The sequence below is a fragment of the Hordeum vulgare genome, chromosome 7H (genome assembly GCF_904849725.1).
Source record: "Hordeum vulgare subsp. vulgare chromosome 7H, MorexV3_pseudomolecules_assembly, whole genome shotgun sequence".
Lineage (NCBI taxonomy): Eukaryota > Viridiplantae > Streptophyta > Magnoliopsida > Poales > Poaceae > Hordeum > Hordeum vulgare.
This window is the reverse complement of record NC_058524.1, coordinates 87,526,905-87,540,827: the sequence shown is the minus strand read 5'-3', so window position 1 is coordinate 87,540,827 and position 13,923 is coordinate 87,526,905. Positions and strand designations below refer to the sequence as shown.

The 13,923-nt window shown below is 43.5% G+C and overlaps 1 protein-coding gene across 1 annotated transcript; it reads right to left on the bottom strand.

Annotated features, from left to right (window-relative positions):
- Positions 1-482: 482 nt before the first annotated feature.
- On the bottom strand, positions 483-3,660 carry LOC123413285 (membrane-anchored ubiquitin-fold protein 3-like). Its single transcript, XM_045106225.1, has 3 exons — positions 3,238-3,660; positions 1,650-1,817; positions 483-1,023 (listed from the first exon to the last, which is right to left on the bottom strand). The coding sequence occupies exons 1-3, from the start codon at positions 3,368-3,370 to the stop codon at positions 968-970; spliced, it is 357 nt and encodes a 118-aa protein (XP_044962160.1). The 5' UTR covers positions 3,371-3,660; the 3' UTR covers positions 483-967.
- Between the last annotated feature and the right edge of the window lie 10,263 nt (positions 3,661-13,923).

Genomic DNA, 13,923 nt, shown 5'->3' with positions numbered 1-13,923 from the left:
TCAACATTTTTGAGTATTTTACCACATGTCGACTATATGAACATTTCTGCGTTTTGTATAGGTTCTTTGGAGGTTGCGGAAAAGCAACAAGGTGTCAGTTCCAGTTCCTTGTTTATAATTCTTTGGAGGTTGCATTGTCTTAACCAAATGGGTTAGGAAATTCCTTCGATCCAGATGGGGCCTCTAGTGTTGCGCAGTGGTTGAAGACTAAAAAAGGCACTACCAACTTTCAACCTTTTCCTAATTCATGGCCATTAAAAATGGATAGCCGAAGAAACAAGAAAACTGGCCATGTTATCATCCCGTCATCGTCAGCCAGCCTGTCACAATTCTTTGCTCAATCAGATGGTAGCTGGTCGACGTTACAGCCGAACCGACACCATGGTCGACAGCCCGACCAGCGGTTGCCGCTGGCATGGTCCAGCACATTCTGACACCGCAACTGCTCCACAGCCGGCGGCGTAGCTACAGACAGAGGAACCAAAACACACATACAAACTGCTTTCCGTCAGTCCAACATATCCCCTTTACACTTTTGGACAGAAATCACTTCCCTATTACATTATAATAACGGATATATATATATGTAGTATCAGCAACTCAGTGGGAAAAATCTCAACAAATACTATACGAGTATATATGTAGAAGCAAAAAAGAAGAAGTGGAACCTCATTTTACGACGTCACTACACAATGTCTACATCTTAAAAACAACAGCGAGTACCCCAGCTCTTGACTTTCCTGCATACTCGTTACAGCTTACATGGATATGTGGAAGGGCCCCTGCCGTAACCAAACCTTACCGTCGAGCAGAGATGAAATATATGTGGGTGTTAAGTTACCGCCTCTAGGCTTTTCAAGAATTGGCTTGCAAGAATCAATTGTTAGGGTGAAAACTTGCAATCGTTGTGAGCATGGATGGATGGCACCAATATACAGAAATACACAACGCGGGCTGAACCGAAGCGTCACAATATCGTGCACCCACATCTGTTCTGCTTGGGAGAATTCGAGAGGTGCTTATCTGGAAAGAAAAAAAGGACGACCGCACATTGTAAGGATCTACATATATCAGAAACAAATCAGATGGAACTATATACAATGCTAAAGCAAATTAAACAAATGTATAAACGCTGGAGTGTAATAATGCATGTCCGTATAGTTGCCCTTTAAATTAACATCAACACACTATGGATTACCACAAGACATCAGATAGCAGCAGCAATGCGAATAGCATGCAACAAGTAGTCATCTAATCTCATTCTGACAATGAGCAGAAAAAGCATCGGAAGCATAAACTGCTAGTTATTTCAATGACAACATTTCTGACAGAACTGAGCATCGAGTAATGGATCAACTAAGCGAGGCGAAAACAATGTCACGACTGAGAATTTTGATATGCAACATAGAAAAAAATGTACACCTAGAGATATACAACGGGTTAAACACTACAAGTCTTAATGCTTTAGGAGTAGGACTATTAGAATGACAAAAGGGTGGATGACAACTTCTTCGGAGAGACAATAGTCAGAATTCTCTTTCAGGTCACACATAATAGAGTTTCAACCCTTTGGGTCTTAAACCAAGTGAGATCATCAAACATAGAAAGAAATGGACTTCGAACAAATAAGAGGAAAATCAAAGCAATACCACTTTTGTCACTTTGGGGAGGGCGTACAACAACATGCATCGTGATCACACCTCCTGGAACTTCTCCTACTGGGACTCGAGACTCAGCAAGAGTTTTGTTATTCTCAAGTATCCTTCCAGCATTGATGAGCTTCACGTCATTGAGAGTTTTTGGAACAATGTCTTTATCTGTCGAAAAGATTGTGAAAAGACACTATTAACACAGAGAGCTGATATATTCCATAAAGCTTCTAGAAGACTGAAATTATCAACAACAGTATTCAGAGAAGTGAAAGGGCAAAAGCCCGGAAGTGTTAACTCAATGCATCTCATAACAAGGTAAACTCGCCTTCTGAGGCATGGTCATCTGCATGTTATGTACCATTTTGCGTACTTATCCTCAAAGGACCCACTTGTATATATGTTACAAAAGAGACATACATCTTTTTCCTTCTCCACTGTGAACATGTCACAATAATCAACCAATCCATGTTTTTCTAGATACCAAAAGAACATGTAGGAGGAACATTCTATTATTAGAGACAAAACAGGAACAAAATTTCAAGTTCATGAGGACCACCTGAGTAGTGGGATTGTACAACCACTTCCCCCAAGTCAGCTACCCCACTTCCTATTATTAATCTATATGCAGGCAAATACGAACTGGAGCTTCCTGCTGCCACTAATTCTTCCTTTCCTGGCCGCCGGGTTTTGAGGAAACTTAACCAAATGACAATTTCTGCAGAAACAGCTCGTGTTTCTTGTTCGATTACCAAACAAACAATTAAAATGTGCACATCATAACAAATCTGCCGCTTGGACCATTGGTATTTGGTACTTCCCATGTGGCTACATTTCGGTCCAGACTCGTGCTTAAACGCTCTCCAAATTTACTGTTACGAGCATAACCCAGCCAGACCTGCCTCTATAAAAGCACCGACTGGACTTCACACCAAGTAGTTCAGAATTGAGACTGGACCACTAAATACCAGGATAGTATCCAAGGACACCAAGAGGATAAGAAGGCAGACAAACAGCCTCCTCAAATGGTCCTGTCATCACATGTTTGAGCATGCATCGTAAGATACAGAGTCAGAGATCCAAAATTCTTCCAGAGGACTAGCAAGTAGCAACAAATACCATCACCATACGCGTAGTACCAAATACAGCAAAAACAAGTCTTCTGTCTGTTCCTTAAAGAAAATGCAAGAACTTGTAGATGTACTGACATATCTACTCTCTGCCTGTCAACATACTAGTATTTGCTACTTACGGGTAAGGAGACTTCTAAAAGCCTCGGTTACCTGGAGGCGTGTTACCTATAACTGGCCAAAGAAGAGAAGAATCACGCAACCCACGGAACAACCTGATCAAATCACTGTGTTTTATCGCGAAAGGGAAAGGCTTTGATGGCTCCCAGATCCAGACCCAACCATCTGCACAGGGATTCTCATACCGGATCAAGAAACCGATAGAGAGGGCACGAGGGGCGAGACGACCGCGCAAGCAACCTCCCCCCGAAACATATGGCGTCAAAAGCGGAGACGGGCGTGTGTATATATGCGCGGAGGAAAGACAGGGGAGGGGGAGGGAGGTCGATCGGCCTCACCCTGCGGCCACCGAGCGAGGACGAACTCCTTGAGCGCGGTGACGGTGGTGGCGGGGTCGTACTTGTTGGGCCCGATGTCCGTGCCGTCGAACAGGCGGAACTTCACCTCGATCGGCTCCTTCCCGCCGGCCATCTCCGCCCCCGGCTGGATCGCCCCCCGACGCAAGATCCCAACGACCGCCGGCTCAGTGGACGGCGGCGGAGGGATTCAGGGGAGCAAAGAAGAGCTGCCGGATTCGACGCGGCGAGGGCAAGAACCGATGCGGATCCCACGAAGGACAGGATCCGCTTTCTCGTTTTGTTAAGCAAGAATTTAGAATTCTTTCGTGGGGAGCAAAGCGACGAGACGGGCGCCTCGAGGGGAGGAAGAGAGGGAGAGGAGGGGGGAGTGGGATTCCTCGGCGTTTTCGCAGATACGTCCCCCGCGGAAAACTGTATTTATCCTCGAGTTGTAGTCGGAAAATAGCTGTCTTGCGCCTACCTGCAGCTGCTTAGTGGCGACTATTGCGTCTGTCGACAGGATTTTTTATGTATAGCAAGAGCATCTACAACCGGACCTTTTAAATCCTCCTTAAACGTACGGACAAACCATTCGATCACTGATCGGTCACGAAAAAGCGATCCAGACGGATCCCTCAAATCGGCCTCATACGCACGGACTGACTGGCATCCCTCATTTCCAGCTCAAATATGTGGCGAATATGGGGAGCCCACGCGCGCCCGAGTACGCCTGTGTGACCCGCACTGCCCGTATCCACCTTAATATATTCGTCCCTATCCGCTCGTCGCACCAAACCCTAGCCACTTCACTCCACTCCCCTCCACTCCAATCCGACACCCAAGCTCACCTCCGGCATGACGGGCAGCGGATCTGAATCCTTCACCTCTAGATCCGTCGACCACGAGCTCGTCCCACGCGACCCCAAGGAGGAGATGGCCGTCCGGCTTGCACTCCGCTGCTTCCGGGAGGCGACCGCACGACGACATCGCTCGGACTTGCAACGCCGGGAATCCATTGCGTTCGCACAACCGGTGCTTGGATCCGGCGTTGCTGCCTCACCGGAGGCGGTGCGGTCTGTGTGGCGTCCGAACCCCATGTCGGAAGTGCAACCCCTTCGTTGGCCCGCTGAGCAAGAAGCATGGTCGTCTTCAAATGATGTCATGGCGTGGCGTGCCCGCGGGGCGAGGCAGCAGGCACGAGATGTGGTGAAGGCCCTCGCGACGGTGGATGTTGGAGATGCGGAGTCACACTCTCCCGCGCCCCCGTAGGGTGCACCCGTGCGGGCGACACAACTGTGTCGTGGTGGACGTCGACTTCTTCGAGGAAGGATCCTTCATTGACCTCACGTCGACTGGCACCGTCCGGTTTACGGGCTCCAACGAGGAAGAGTAGGGCATGGGAGACGGTGGGAGCTCGACTCCCGTGAGCCGGCTAGTGTCCCATGTCCTACTCTACGTCGCCGACGACCTGACCGACACCGTGAGGGGCGCAGCCAGCCGCCAGACATGGGCATGGCGGAGCCGAACGAGCTCCGCTTAGTATTAGGTTTACGTTGCTTGTAATAGTATGGATATGAGGTTTCTAATTTGAGGTATTCGGATGTAGAATGCATTATTTGAAGCGTGACCGGTCAATGTTCGTGGATGCGCTCGGACGTGTCTGCGGGCGTTTGAGGCGCCATATTTGCAAGGTCGAGCTATATATGCTCTAACGCTGCACATTCAACATCTCCCGGAAGATCCATCGAACACACGACTTCACAAACTTTTCATCGACAAAGCAAACCCACGAAACGGGAATATGACGAGAAAAACACTATTCTTACCTAGGACAACACCACCCTAAATCAAAATCGAAGACTTAATAACGAAAACCTACAAAATAAGTAACAACATCTACAGTCGCAACTTGCAAATTCGTCCCCTCAAACGCCCGTGGACACGATCGTCAGTGACCGGGCGTGTCCGTTTTGAATCACTACCTTTTTCGTCCGTGCATCCGCACCTTTCATATTTTTCCTCATATGTCCGGTCACTTGCACGTGATTGATGGAGAGAGAGAGAGAGAGAGAGAGAGAGAATGAATAAAGAAATAGGAAAGGTGGTCATAAGTAGGTTGTTTGTTCAAGTAAGAACAACATCTAAGCACCGGTCCACCCACATATTGAATTATCAAAGTAACAAACGCGAATAAACTCAACATGATGAACATGACTGGATGACAATTCCCATGTGTCCTCGAGAGAGCTTTACTTTGTATAAGAGAACTTTAAAGCTTGTCCTTTGCTATAAAAAGGATTGTGCCACTTTGCTGCACACTTGCTACTATTGTTACTTGTCACTTGTTACGAATTATCTTGCTACAAAACTATCTACCATTGTTACTCACAACACTTGCAGAGAATACCTTGCTAAAAACTGCTTGTCATTTTCTTGTGCTCCTCATTGGATTCGACACTCTTAGTTATCGAAAGGACTATGATTGATCTCCTAAACTTGTGGGTAATCAACACTATTGAGCAAGAGGGACACAAGGATCTCACGAGTGGTCGAATCTATGCCGAGGTGGATAAGACAACACCAATGGTGGAGCCTGCAAAAAAGGGAGACATACTACTACCTGTTCATGATAATATTTCTTTACCTGAAATTGATGCATTAAATGCTATGGAAGCAATCTGTGCCCAAAACACATCGCTCACCCATGAGGTTATTCTATTGGAAGAGCATAACCGGTTTCTTCGACGAATCATTGATAATCTAGAATACTCACTATTGAAGGACAAGCCTACCACTTCATCACCACCATCACCCAAGAAGGAAACTTGAGTACACGGGTGTGGGCACTGATACGTCTCCAACGTATCAATAATTCATGAAGTATTCATGCCATATTTGCCTATATTTACAATACTTTTATATGGTTTTGATGAACTTTACATGATTTAATTAGAACTAACCCGTACTAACGGTGATTCTAGCAGAATTACCGTGGTGTTATTTTTTTTGGAGAAAATAAAAGTTTTCAAAATCCCACAAAACTTTTGATGATTTTTTCTGAAAGATATGAGCAATATTGGAGCAAAGAACCACCAGAGGAGAGCCACATGTGGGCCACAAGCTAACATGGCACGCCCACCCCTAGCCGTGCCCTGATAGCTTGTGGGGCCCACGTGGCTCCGCTACGCGTTATTCCAATGTTGAAAAATCTCAAAACCCTCAGAAATTAGGAGAGAACTTCCGGTCCACTGCCACAACTCTGTGTAGCGAGGAAAACCCCATATGGAGCCTTTCGAGTACCCTGCCGGAGAGGGAAATCATCTCTGGTGGCCATCTTCATCATCCCGATGGAGGCCATGACGTGGAGGGAGTAGTTCACCTCGGGGCTGAGGGCATGTACAAGTATCTATGTGTTTGATCTCTTTCTCTCTCTCTCTCTCTCGTGCTCTTGAGATGTCACAATCTTCATGTATCACGGGCTTTGTTAATATAGTTGTGTAGGATCCGAAGTATGTCTAGGGGGGGTGATTAGACTACTTGACCAATTAAAAACTTAGCCTTTTCTCAATTTTAGTGGTAGGACAATTTTAGAAATTATGACTAGTAAAATTCACCCTACACATGCATGTCTAAGAGTATAGCAGCGGAAAATAAAGACGTGCAAATGTAAGTAGAGAGTAGGGAAAGGAAGATCAAACACAAAGGTTGACAGGGTGATTTTTGGCATGATTCCGATAGGTGGTGCTATCGTACGTCCAGGTTGGTGGAGACTTCAACTCACAGAGGTAACGACTGCGAGAGTCCACGGAGGGCTCCGCCCACAAGGGGTCCATGAAGAAGCGGCCATGTCTATTCCACCATGGTTTACGTCCACATAGGACTAGCCTCACTCGGGTAGATCTTCACGAAGTAGGAGATCTCCTTGCCCTTACAAACTTCTTGGTTCAACTCCACAACACGAAGTAGGAGGTTGTGACGCCCCCAACTTTGTCACACGTTAATCATACATGCACAAGTGTACGACCAAGATTAGGGACTCACGAGAAAATATCACAACACAACTCTAGACACAAATAAAAGTCATACAAGCTTCATATTACAAGACAGAGGCCTCGAGAGATAAAAAACATAAGCTCGGATACAAACGAGTCAGCTGAAGCAATAAATATCTGAGTACAGACATAGAAACAAGTTTTGCTTTAGAGAAGGCTAGCATAAAAGATATATTGATCAAAAGATGCGAGGCCTCCTGCCAGGGAACCTCTTGAACTACTCCTGGTCATTGATGACCCACAAGTATAGGGGATCAATCGTAGTCCTTTCGATAAGTAAGAGTGGCGAACCCAACGAGGAGCAGAAGGTTCTGATAAACGGTTTTCAGCAAGGTAATAATTGCAAGCACTGAAAGTAACGGTAACAAGTGATGGTGTAGTGAGGTGAAACGTAGCAAGCGAAAAGTAACAAGTAACAAGTAGTAGCAATGGTGCAGCAAGTGGCCCAATCCCTTTTGCAGCAAGGGACAAGCCTGAACAAAGTCTTATAGGAGGAAAAACACTCCCGAGGACACACGGGAATTTCTGTCATGCTAGTTTCATCATGTTCATATGATTCACGTTCGTTACTTTGATAATTTGATATGTGGGTGGACCGGCGCTTGGGTAGTGCCCTTACTTGGACAAGCATCCCACTTATGATTAACCTCTCTCGCAAGCATCCGCAACTACAAAAGAAGAATTAAGACAACGTCTAACCATAGCATTAAACTAGTGGATCCAAATTAGCCCCTTACGAAGCGACCATAGACTGGGTTTAAGCTTCTGTCACTCCAGCAACCCATCATCTACTTACTACTCCCCAATGCCTTCCTCTAGGCCCAAATATGGTGAAGTGTTATGTAGTCGACGTTCACATAACACCACTAGAGGAAAAACAACATACATCATATCAAAATACCGAACGGATATCAAATTCACATGACCATTATTAACATGACTTATCCCATGTCCTCAGGAACAAAAGTAACTACCCGCAAAGCATACTCATAATCATGATCAGAGGTGTAATGAATAGCATCAAGGATCTGAACATAAACTCTTCCACCAAGTAATCCAACTAGCATCAACTACAAAGAGTAATCAACACTACTAGTAACCTTACAAGTACCAATCGGAGTCGTGAGACGGAGATTGGTTACAAGAGATGAACTAGGCATTGGAGAGGAGATGGTGCTGATGAAGATGCCTCCCCTCCGACGAGAGGAGTGTTGGTGATGACGATGGTGATGATTTCCCCCTCCGGGAGGGAAGTTTTCCCGACAGGATCGTCCTGCCCGAGCTCTAGATTGGATCTGCTCAAGTTCCGCCTCGTGGTGGCGGCGAAACCACGAAAAAAGCTCCCGATTGATTTTTTTTCTGGAACGGAACCCTTCATATAGCAAAAGAGGGGGGCCAGTGGGCCGTCAGGGAGCCCACAAGCTTGCCATCCGCCACCAGGGGGGTGGCGGTGGCAGGGCTTGTGGCGCCCTGGTAGCCCCCTTGTGGTACTTCTTTAGCCCAGTATTTTTTATATAACCCCAAAAAATTCCACGTAACTTTTCAGGGCATTTGGAGATGTGCAGAATAGTGGACTAAGATTTGCTCCTTTTCCAGTCAATAATTCCAGCTGCCTGAATTCTCCCTCTTCAAATAAACCTTGCAAAATAAGAGAGAAAAGGCATAAATATGGTACCACAAAGTAATATAACAACCCATAAACCAATAAATATCAACATGAAAGCATGATGCAAAATGGACGTATCAACTCCCCCAAGCTTAGACCTCGCTTGTCCTCAAGTGAAAACCAAGTTCCACAAACATGTCCACATGTTGAGGGACGAAGGTGTCGATAAAACATAATACGGACATGAGGGCATCATGATCACACATAGGACAGCAATACATCATAAAGATTCTTATGGGAAAGTAACAATTCCTTCACAAAGCAAAGCATGAAGCAAAAACCTTACCGAGAAGTAACCAACAACAGTCCAAAGTCACTGAGGCAATTGCAATTTATCACAACATCAGAAAGAGTCAAATAAGAGCTTGTAAGGCAAATCCACATACTCAATCATCTATTTTGTTTTCCACAATTGTTACAACTCACGTGGTACTCATGGTGTCAAAGTTTCAGCTGGACACACAAGAAGATAGGGGCTTATAGTTTTGCCTCCCAACTATTTACCTCAAGGGTAAAGTCAACAATAATAAAGCATAAGTACTCAACTCCAAGTTGATATATGAATATAGATCTTTCCCAAGCATGTGACAGTAGCCAAGACAAAGGCAAAAATAGGGAATTGGTGAAGATCACCATGACTGTTACAAGGGCAAAAAGTAAAGGTACAAGATAGGCCCTTCGTAGAGGGAAGCAGAGGTTGTCATGCGCTTTTGAGGTTTGAATGTGTGTCCTCTTAGTGCGGAGGAACGTCACTTTATATTGCCTCCTGTGATAAAGAACTTTATTATGCAGTCTGTCGCTTTTATGTCTTCCTCATCACAGGTTCGTACAAAGCTTATTTTCCACACACTAATAGATCATACATATTAGAGAGCAATTTTTATTGCTTGCACCGATGACAACTTACTTGAAGGATCTTATTCAATCCATAGGCAGGTATGGTGGACACTCATGGCAAAACTGGGTTGGAGGTTTATGGATGCACAAGTATTATCTCTACTTGGTGCGGGAGTTTTGGCTAATATGAGGTGGAAGCAATCGTCACATGCTAAGGGATCTCTAATCATATAACATTGTTTGGAACCAAGCAAACACAATTTATTATGTTGTCTTCCTTGTCCAACATCTACTCCTAGGCATGTAATAGTTTGGTGAGTGCTCACAATTGTAAAAAGTGTCTAAGATGATATATTTATATGTGAACCTCTCTTTCCTTATTACTTCTTATTAATTGCAACAATGACCGAGGTCTATGTTGATTTATTCTCAACAAGTTTCAATCATCATACATGTCATATGTGAAGCTATCACTTTCCATAAGATCGTCTCATGATCTTTCATGCTATCGTTCTTTTCATATTTTTGATCATGTCACAAAGCAAAGCCCTTGACTAAGATACTCTTTATTATATAGCTCGCAAGCTCGAATATATCGGGGGAGAGACAAAAGAAAAAGAATCAAACTAAACACTAAAGACTTATTCCTCTAAGAGAAGAAATAAAATCTGAAAAGGAAAGAACTAAAACAAAGGTAAAAGCAAAAGATATAAATGTGATACGATACCAGAGCAACTCCCCCAAGCTTGGCAGAAGCCAAGGGGATTGCCCATACCAATGCTTAGTTGTCTTCCTTTGGTGGTGTGGTGGTGGAGTTGTTGAAGCAGTCTTGAGCTTGTCTAATTTCCACTTGAGCAAAAAGTTCTGCTCCCTCAGATCGTCATTTTCCTCCTCAAGCTTCAACACTCTATGGCAAAGTTCCTGCTTACTCTCCTGCAAGAAACAAGAAGGGATAAACAAGGTCTTAGGCTTATTCCTTTGGTCAGGGAGGCTTGACTTCTTGAACTCCACATGAGTGCGTCCAGGTTGAGGTAGAGGAGCCGCCTCTTCATTGGAACTCGTTTGTTCCTTCCCCTTGGGCTCATAGTCCTCTTCCTCGTCAGTGGTCCAGACATATGGTTCCAAGTCCCCATTAATCCTAGAGTTAGCACGATCATTAGCCACATAGATCTCTTCTTCTGAATCTTGAGAAGACATCTTGACCTAAATCTGCGGCAGACAACAAGCTCGAAACGAAAACAGAGAAAACTGCGCGATACGGAGATCAAAATCTTCGGGCAAATATATATTGATTTTTTCTGGACCAGAAGGAGTGCTCCGCAAGAAAACGGAGTCTAGGAGGCACACGAGGTGCCCACAAGCCCTCCCTCCGCCACCAGGGGGTAGGTGGCGGTTTCCAAGCTTGTGGCCGCCTCGTGCGCTCTCCGGACTGCTTTTTATTTTTCTAATTTTCCAAAAATTCCAAAACAGAGGAAATTTCCTATTGGAAAAGCATCGGAGTCCAATTTCTTACCGAAACACATACCTCTTCGTTTTTAGGGTCTGAAACAGGCTGATAAACATCCCTTATGTACTCCTGTGGAGTTATGACATTGATGATATTAGTCTCAACATTTATGGGAGTACCATAGATGTAATGCTTGATTCTTTGCCCATTTACCACTCTAGGAAAATTTCCTTCCGTGTTATTGATTTTGATGGCACCGGAACGATATACTTCCTCGATAACGTAAGGACCTTCCCATTTAGAGAGAAGCTTGCCTGCGAAGAATCTTAAACGAAAATTGTATAGCAGGACATAATCGCCTACATTGAACTCTCGTTTCTGTATTCGTTTGTCGTGCCATCTCTTAACCTTTTCCTTGAACAACTTGGCATTCTCATATGCCTGGGCCCTCCATTCATCTAATGAGCTGATATCAAACAACCGCTTCTCACCGGCAAGTTTGAAATCGAAGTTGAGCTCTTTGATTGCCCAATAAGCTTTGTGTTCCAGCTCAAGAGGTAAATGACAAGCCTTACCGTAAACCATTTTATACGGCGACATGCCCATGGGATTCTTATAAGCAGTCCTATAAGCCCATAATGCATCATCAAGTTTGCTAGACCAATTCTTTCGAGATCTATTGACGGTATTTTGTAGGATCAATTTGATCTCCCTATTACTCAACTCCACTTGACCACTAGACTGAGGATGATAAGGAGATGCAACTCTATGGTTGACATCATACTTAGCGAGCATCTTGCAGAAAGCACCATGAATGAAGTGTGAACCGCCATTAGTCATCAAATATCTAGGGACTCCAAATCTTGGGAAAATGACTTCTTTAAGCATCTTAATAGAAGTGTGGTGATCAACATTTTTAGTGGGGATAGCTTCTACCCACTTAGTAACGTAATCCACAACAACTAAGATGTGAGTGTACCCATTGGAACTCGGGAAAGGTCCCATATAATCAAAGCCCCAGACATCAAATGGTTCAATGACAAGTGAATAGTTCATAGGCATTTCCTGACGCTTACTGATATTCCCTATTCTTTGGCATTCGTCACAAGACAAGACAAACTTATGGGCATCCTTGAAGAGAGTGGGCTAATAGAAACCTGATTGCAATACCTTATGGGCAGTTCTATCTCCAGCGTGGTGTCCTCCATAGGCTTCGGAATGACACTTCTGCAGGATCTGTCGCTGTTCATGTTCAGGCACACAACATCTAATAACACCATCCACTCCTTCCTTATAAAGGTGAGAATCATCCCAAAAGTAGTGTCTCAAATCAAAGAAGAATTTCTTCTTTTGCTGATAGGTGAAACTGGGTGGTATGTATTTGGCTACGATATAGTTTGCGTAATCGGCATACCACAGTGCACTATGTGAAGTGCGGATGACATTTAATTGCTCATCAGGAAAGCTGTCATCAATAGGTAGTGGGTCATCAAGGACATTCTCTAGCCTAGACAAGTTATCTGCTACAGGGTTATCAACACCCTTTCGATCAACGACGTGCAAATCAAATTCCTGTAGCAGGAGAACCCATCTGATCAGCCTAGGCTTAGCATCCTTGTTCTCCATAAGGTACTTAATAGCAGCATGATCAGAGTGAATAGTGACTTTGGAGTCAACTATGTAAGATCTGAACTGTAACATCCCAAATTTTGGAATGTTAAAATAATAATTAGATTGATTGTTTGTTTGTTTGAGTGATTGAAACTTGAGTGGAATTTGAAACTTCTCAAAAAAATGAGAGGGAATAAAATGACTTTTCCAAAATTTTCTATTTTCAATCCCTTTTCAATTTTGAGTTTGAATATTTTCAAAACCCTTTGAAAAAAATCAAACGAGAGGAGGAAAATGACACTCCAAAATCAGAAACAATGTCTTGATTCAAATTTTAAGTATTTGCAATTTATTTGAAATTCAAATTCCTTTTCACTTTAAAGTTATTGCAAAAAAATAATTTTTTTAAAAAAGTATTTTTTTGGTTTTGAAAATATGTTCATGTTTTAGAAAATTTTATTCTGAAATTTTTGATATATAATATGTCTATATAAAATGTTCTCTCTTTTTCATTTATATGTTTTTCTTCTTTGTTTTTTTAAAAAAATTGTTCGTCCGCAAAAAAAAAACAAAAAAAACAAAGCGCTCCGCTGGCCAGAACAGCCCATGCGGCCGGCCGAATCACTTAGCCCATTCTGCACACCTCTCTTTCCCTCTTTTTTTTTCTAGTTTTCCTACAATACGTATATGTTTAGTCTCACATTGCCTATCTATGGACCATTAGACCTCCTTCCACCTATAAATATAGACACATAGGAGCATTCAAAAATCATCTATTTCGGGTTAAATCAATCTTTTGATTTGACTAGGTTTATTAAATAAAAATATTATTTTCTCTTCGGCGGGATTTCTCGAAGTCATCTCCTCATTGGAATTAATTCTTACTCTGCATTCTGAAGGTATTTCTCTTCGTATTTTTTTATACTCCCGTAGTTTATTATTTCTAGACTAGTATCCACACTAGTATACGGTAGAGTAATTAGATATATTAATTAGTCTTCGTATTTCCACATTAGTACTAGAATTCTTTTAGATGTAGCACTTTTATTCCGTAAAACAGCTTGGCCCTGATT

Excerpts from the sequence above, each read along its gene's own strand:
- LOC123413285 (XM_045106225.1), bottom strand. The coding sequence starts at position 3,370 with ATGGCCGGCGGGAAGGAGCCGATCGAGGTGAAGTTCCGCCTGTTCGAC. Across the intron at positions 1,818-3,237 it reads CCTCGCTCGGTGGCCGCAGG|ATAAAGACATTGTTCCAAAA; the intron begins GTGAGGCCGATC and ends TCTTTTCGACAG. Across the intron at positions 1,024-1,649 it reads TCCCCAAAGTGACAAAAGTG|ATAAGCACCTCTCGAATTCT; the intron begins GTATTGCTTTGA and ends TTTTCTTTCCAG.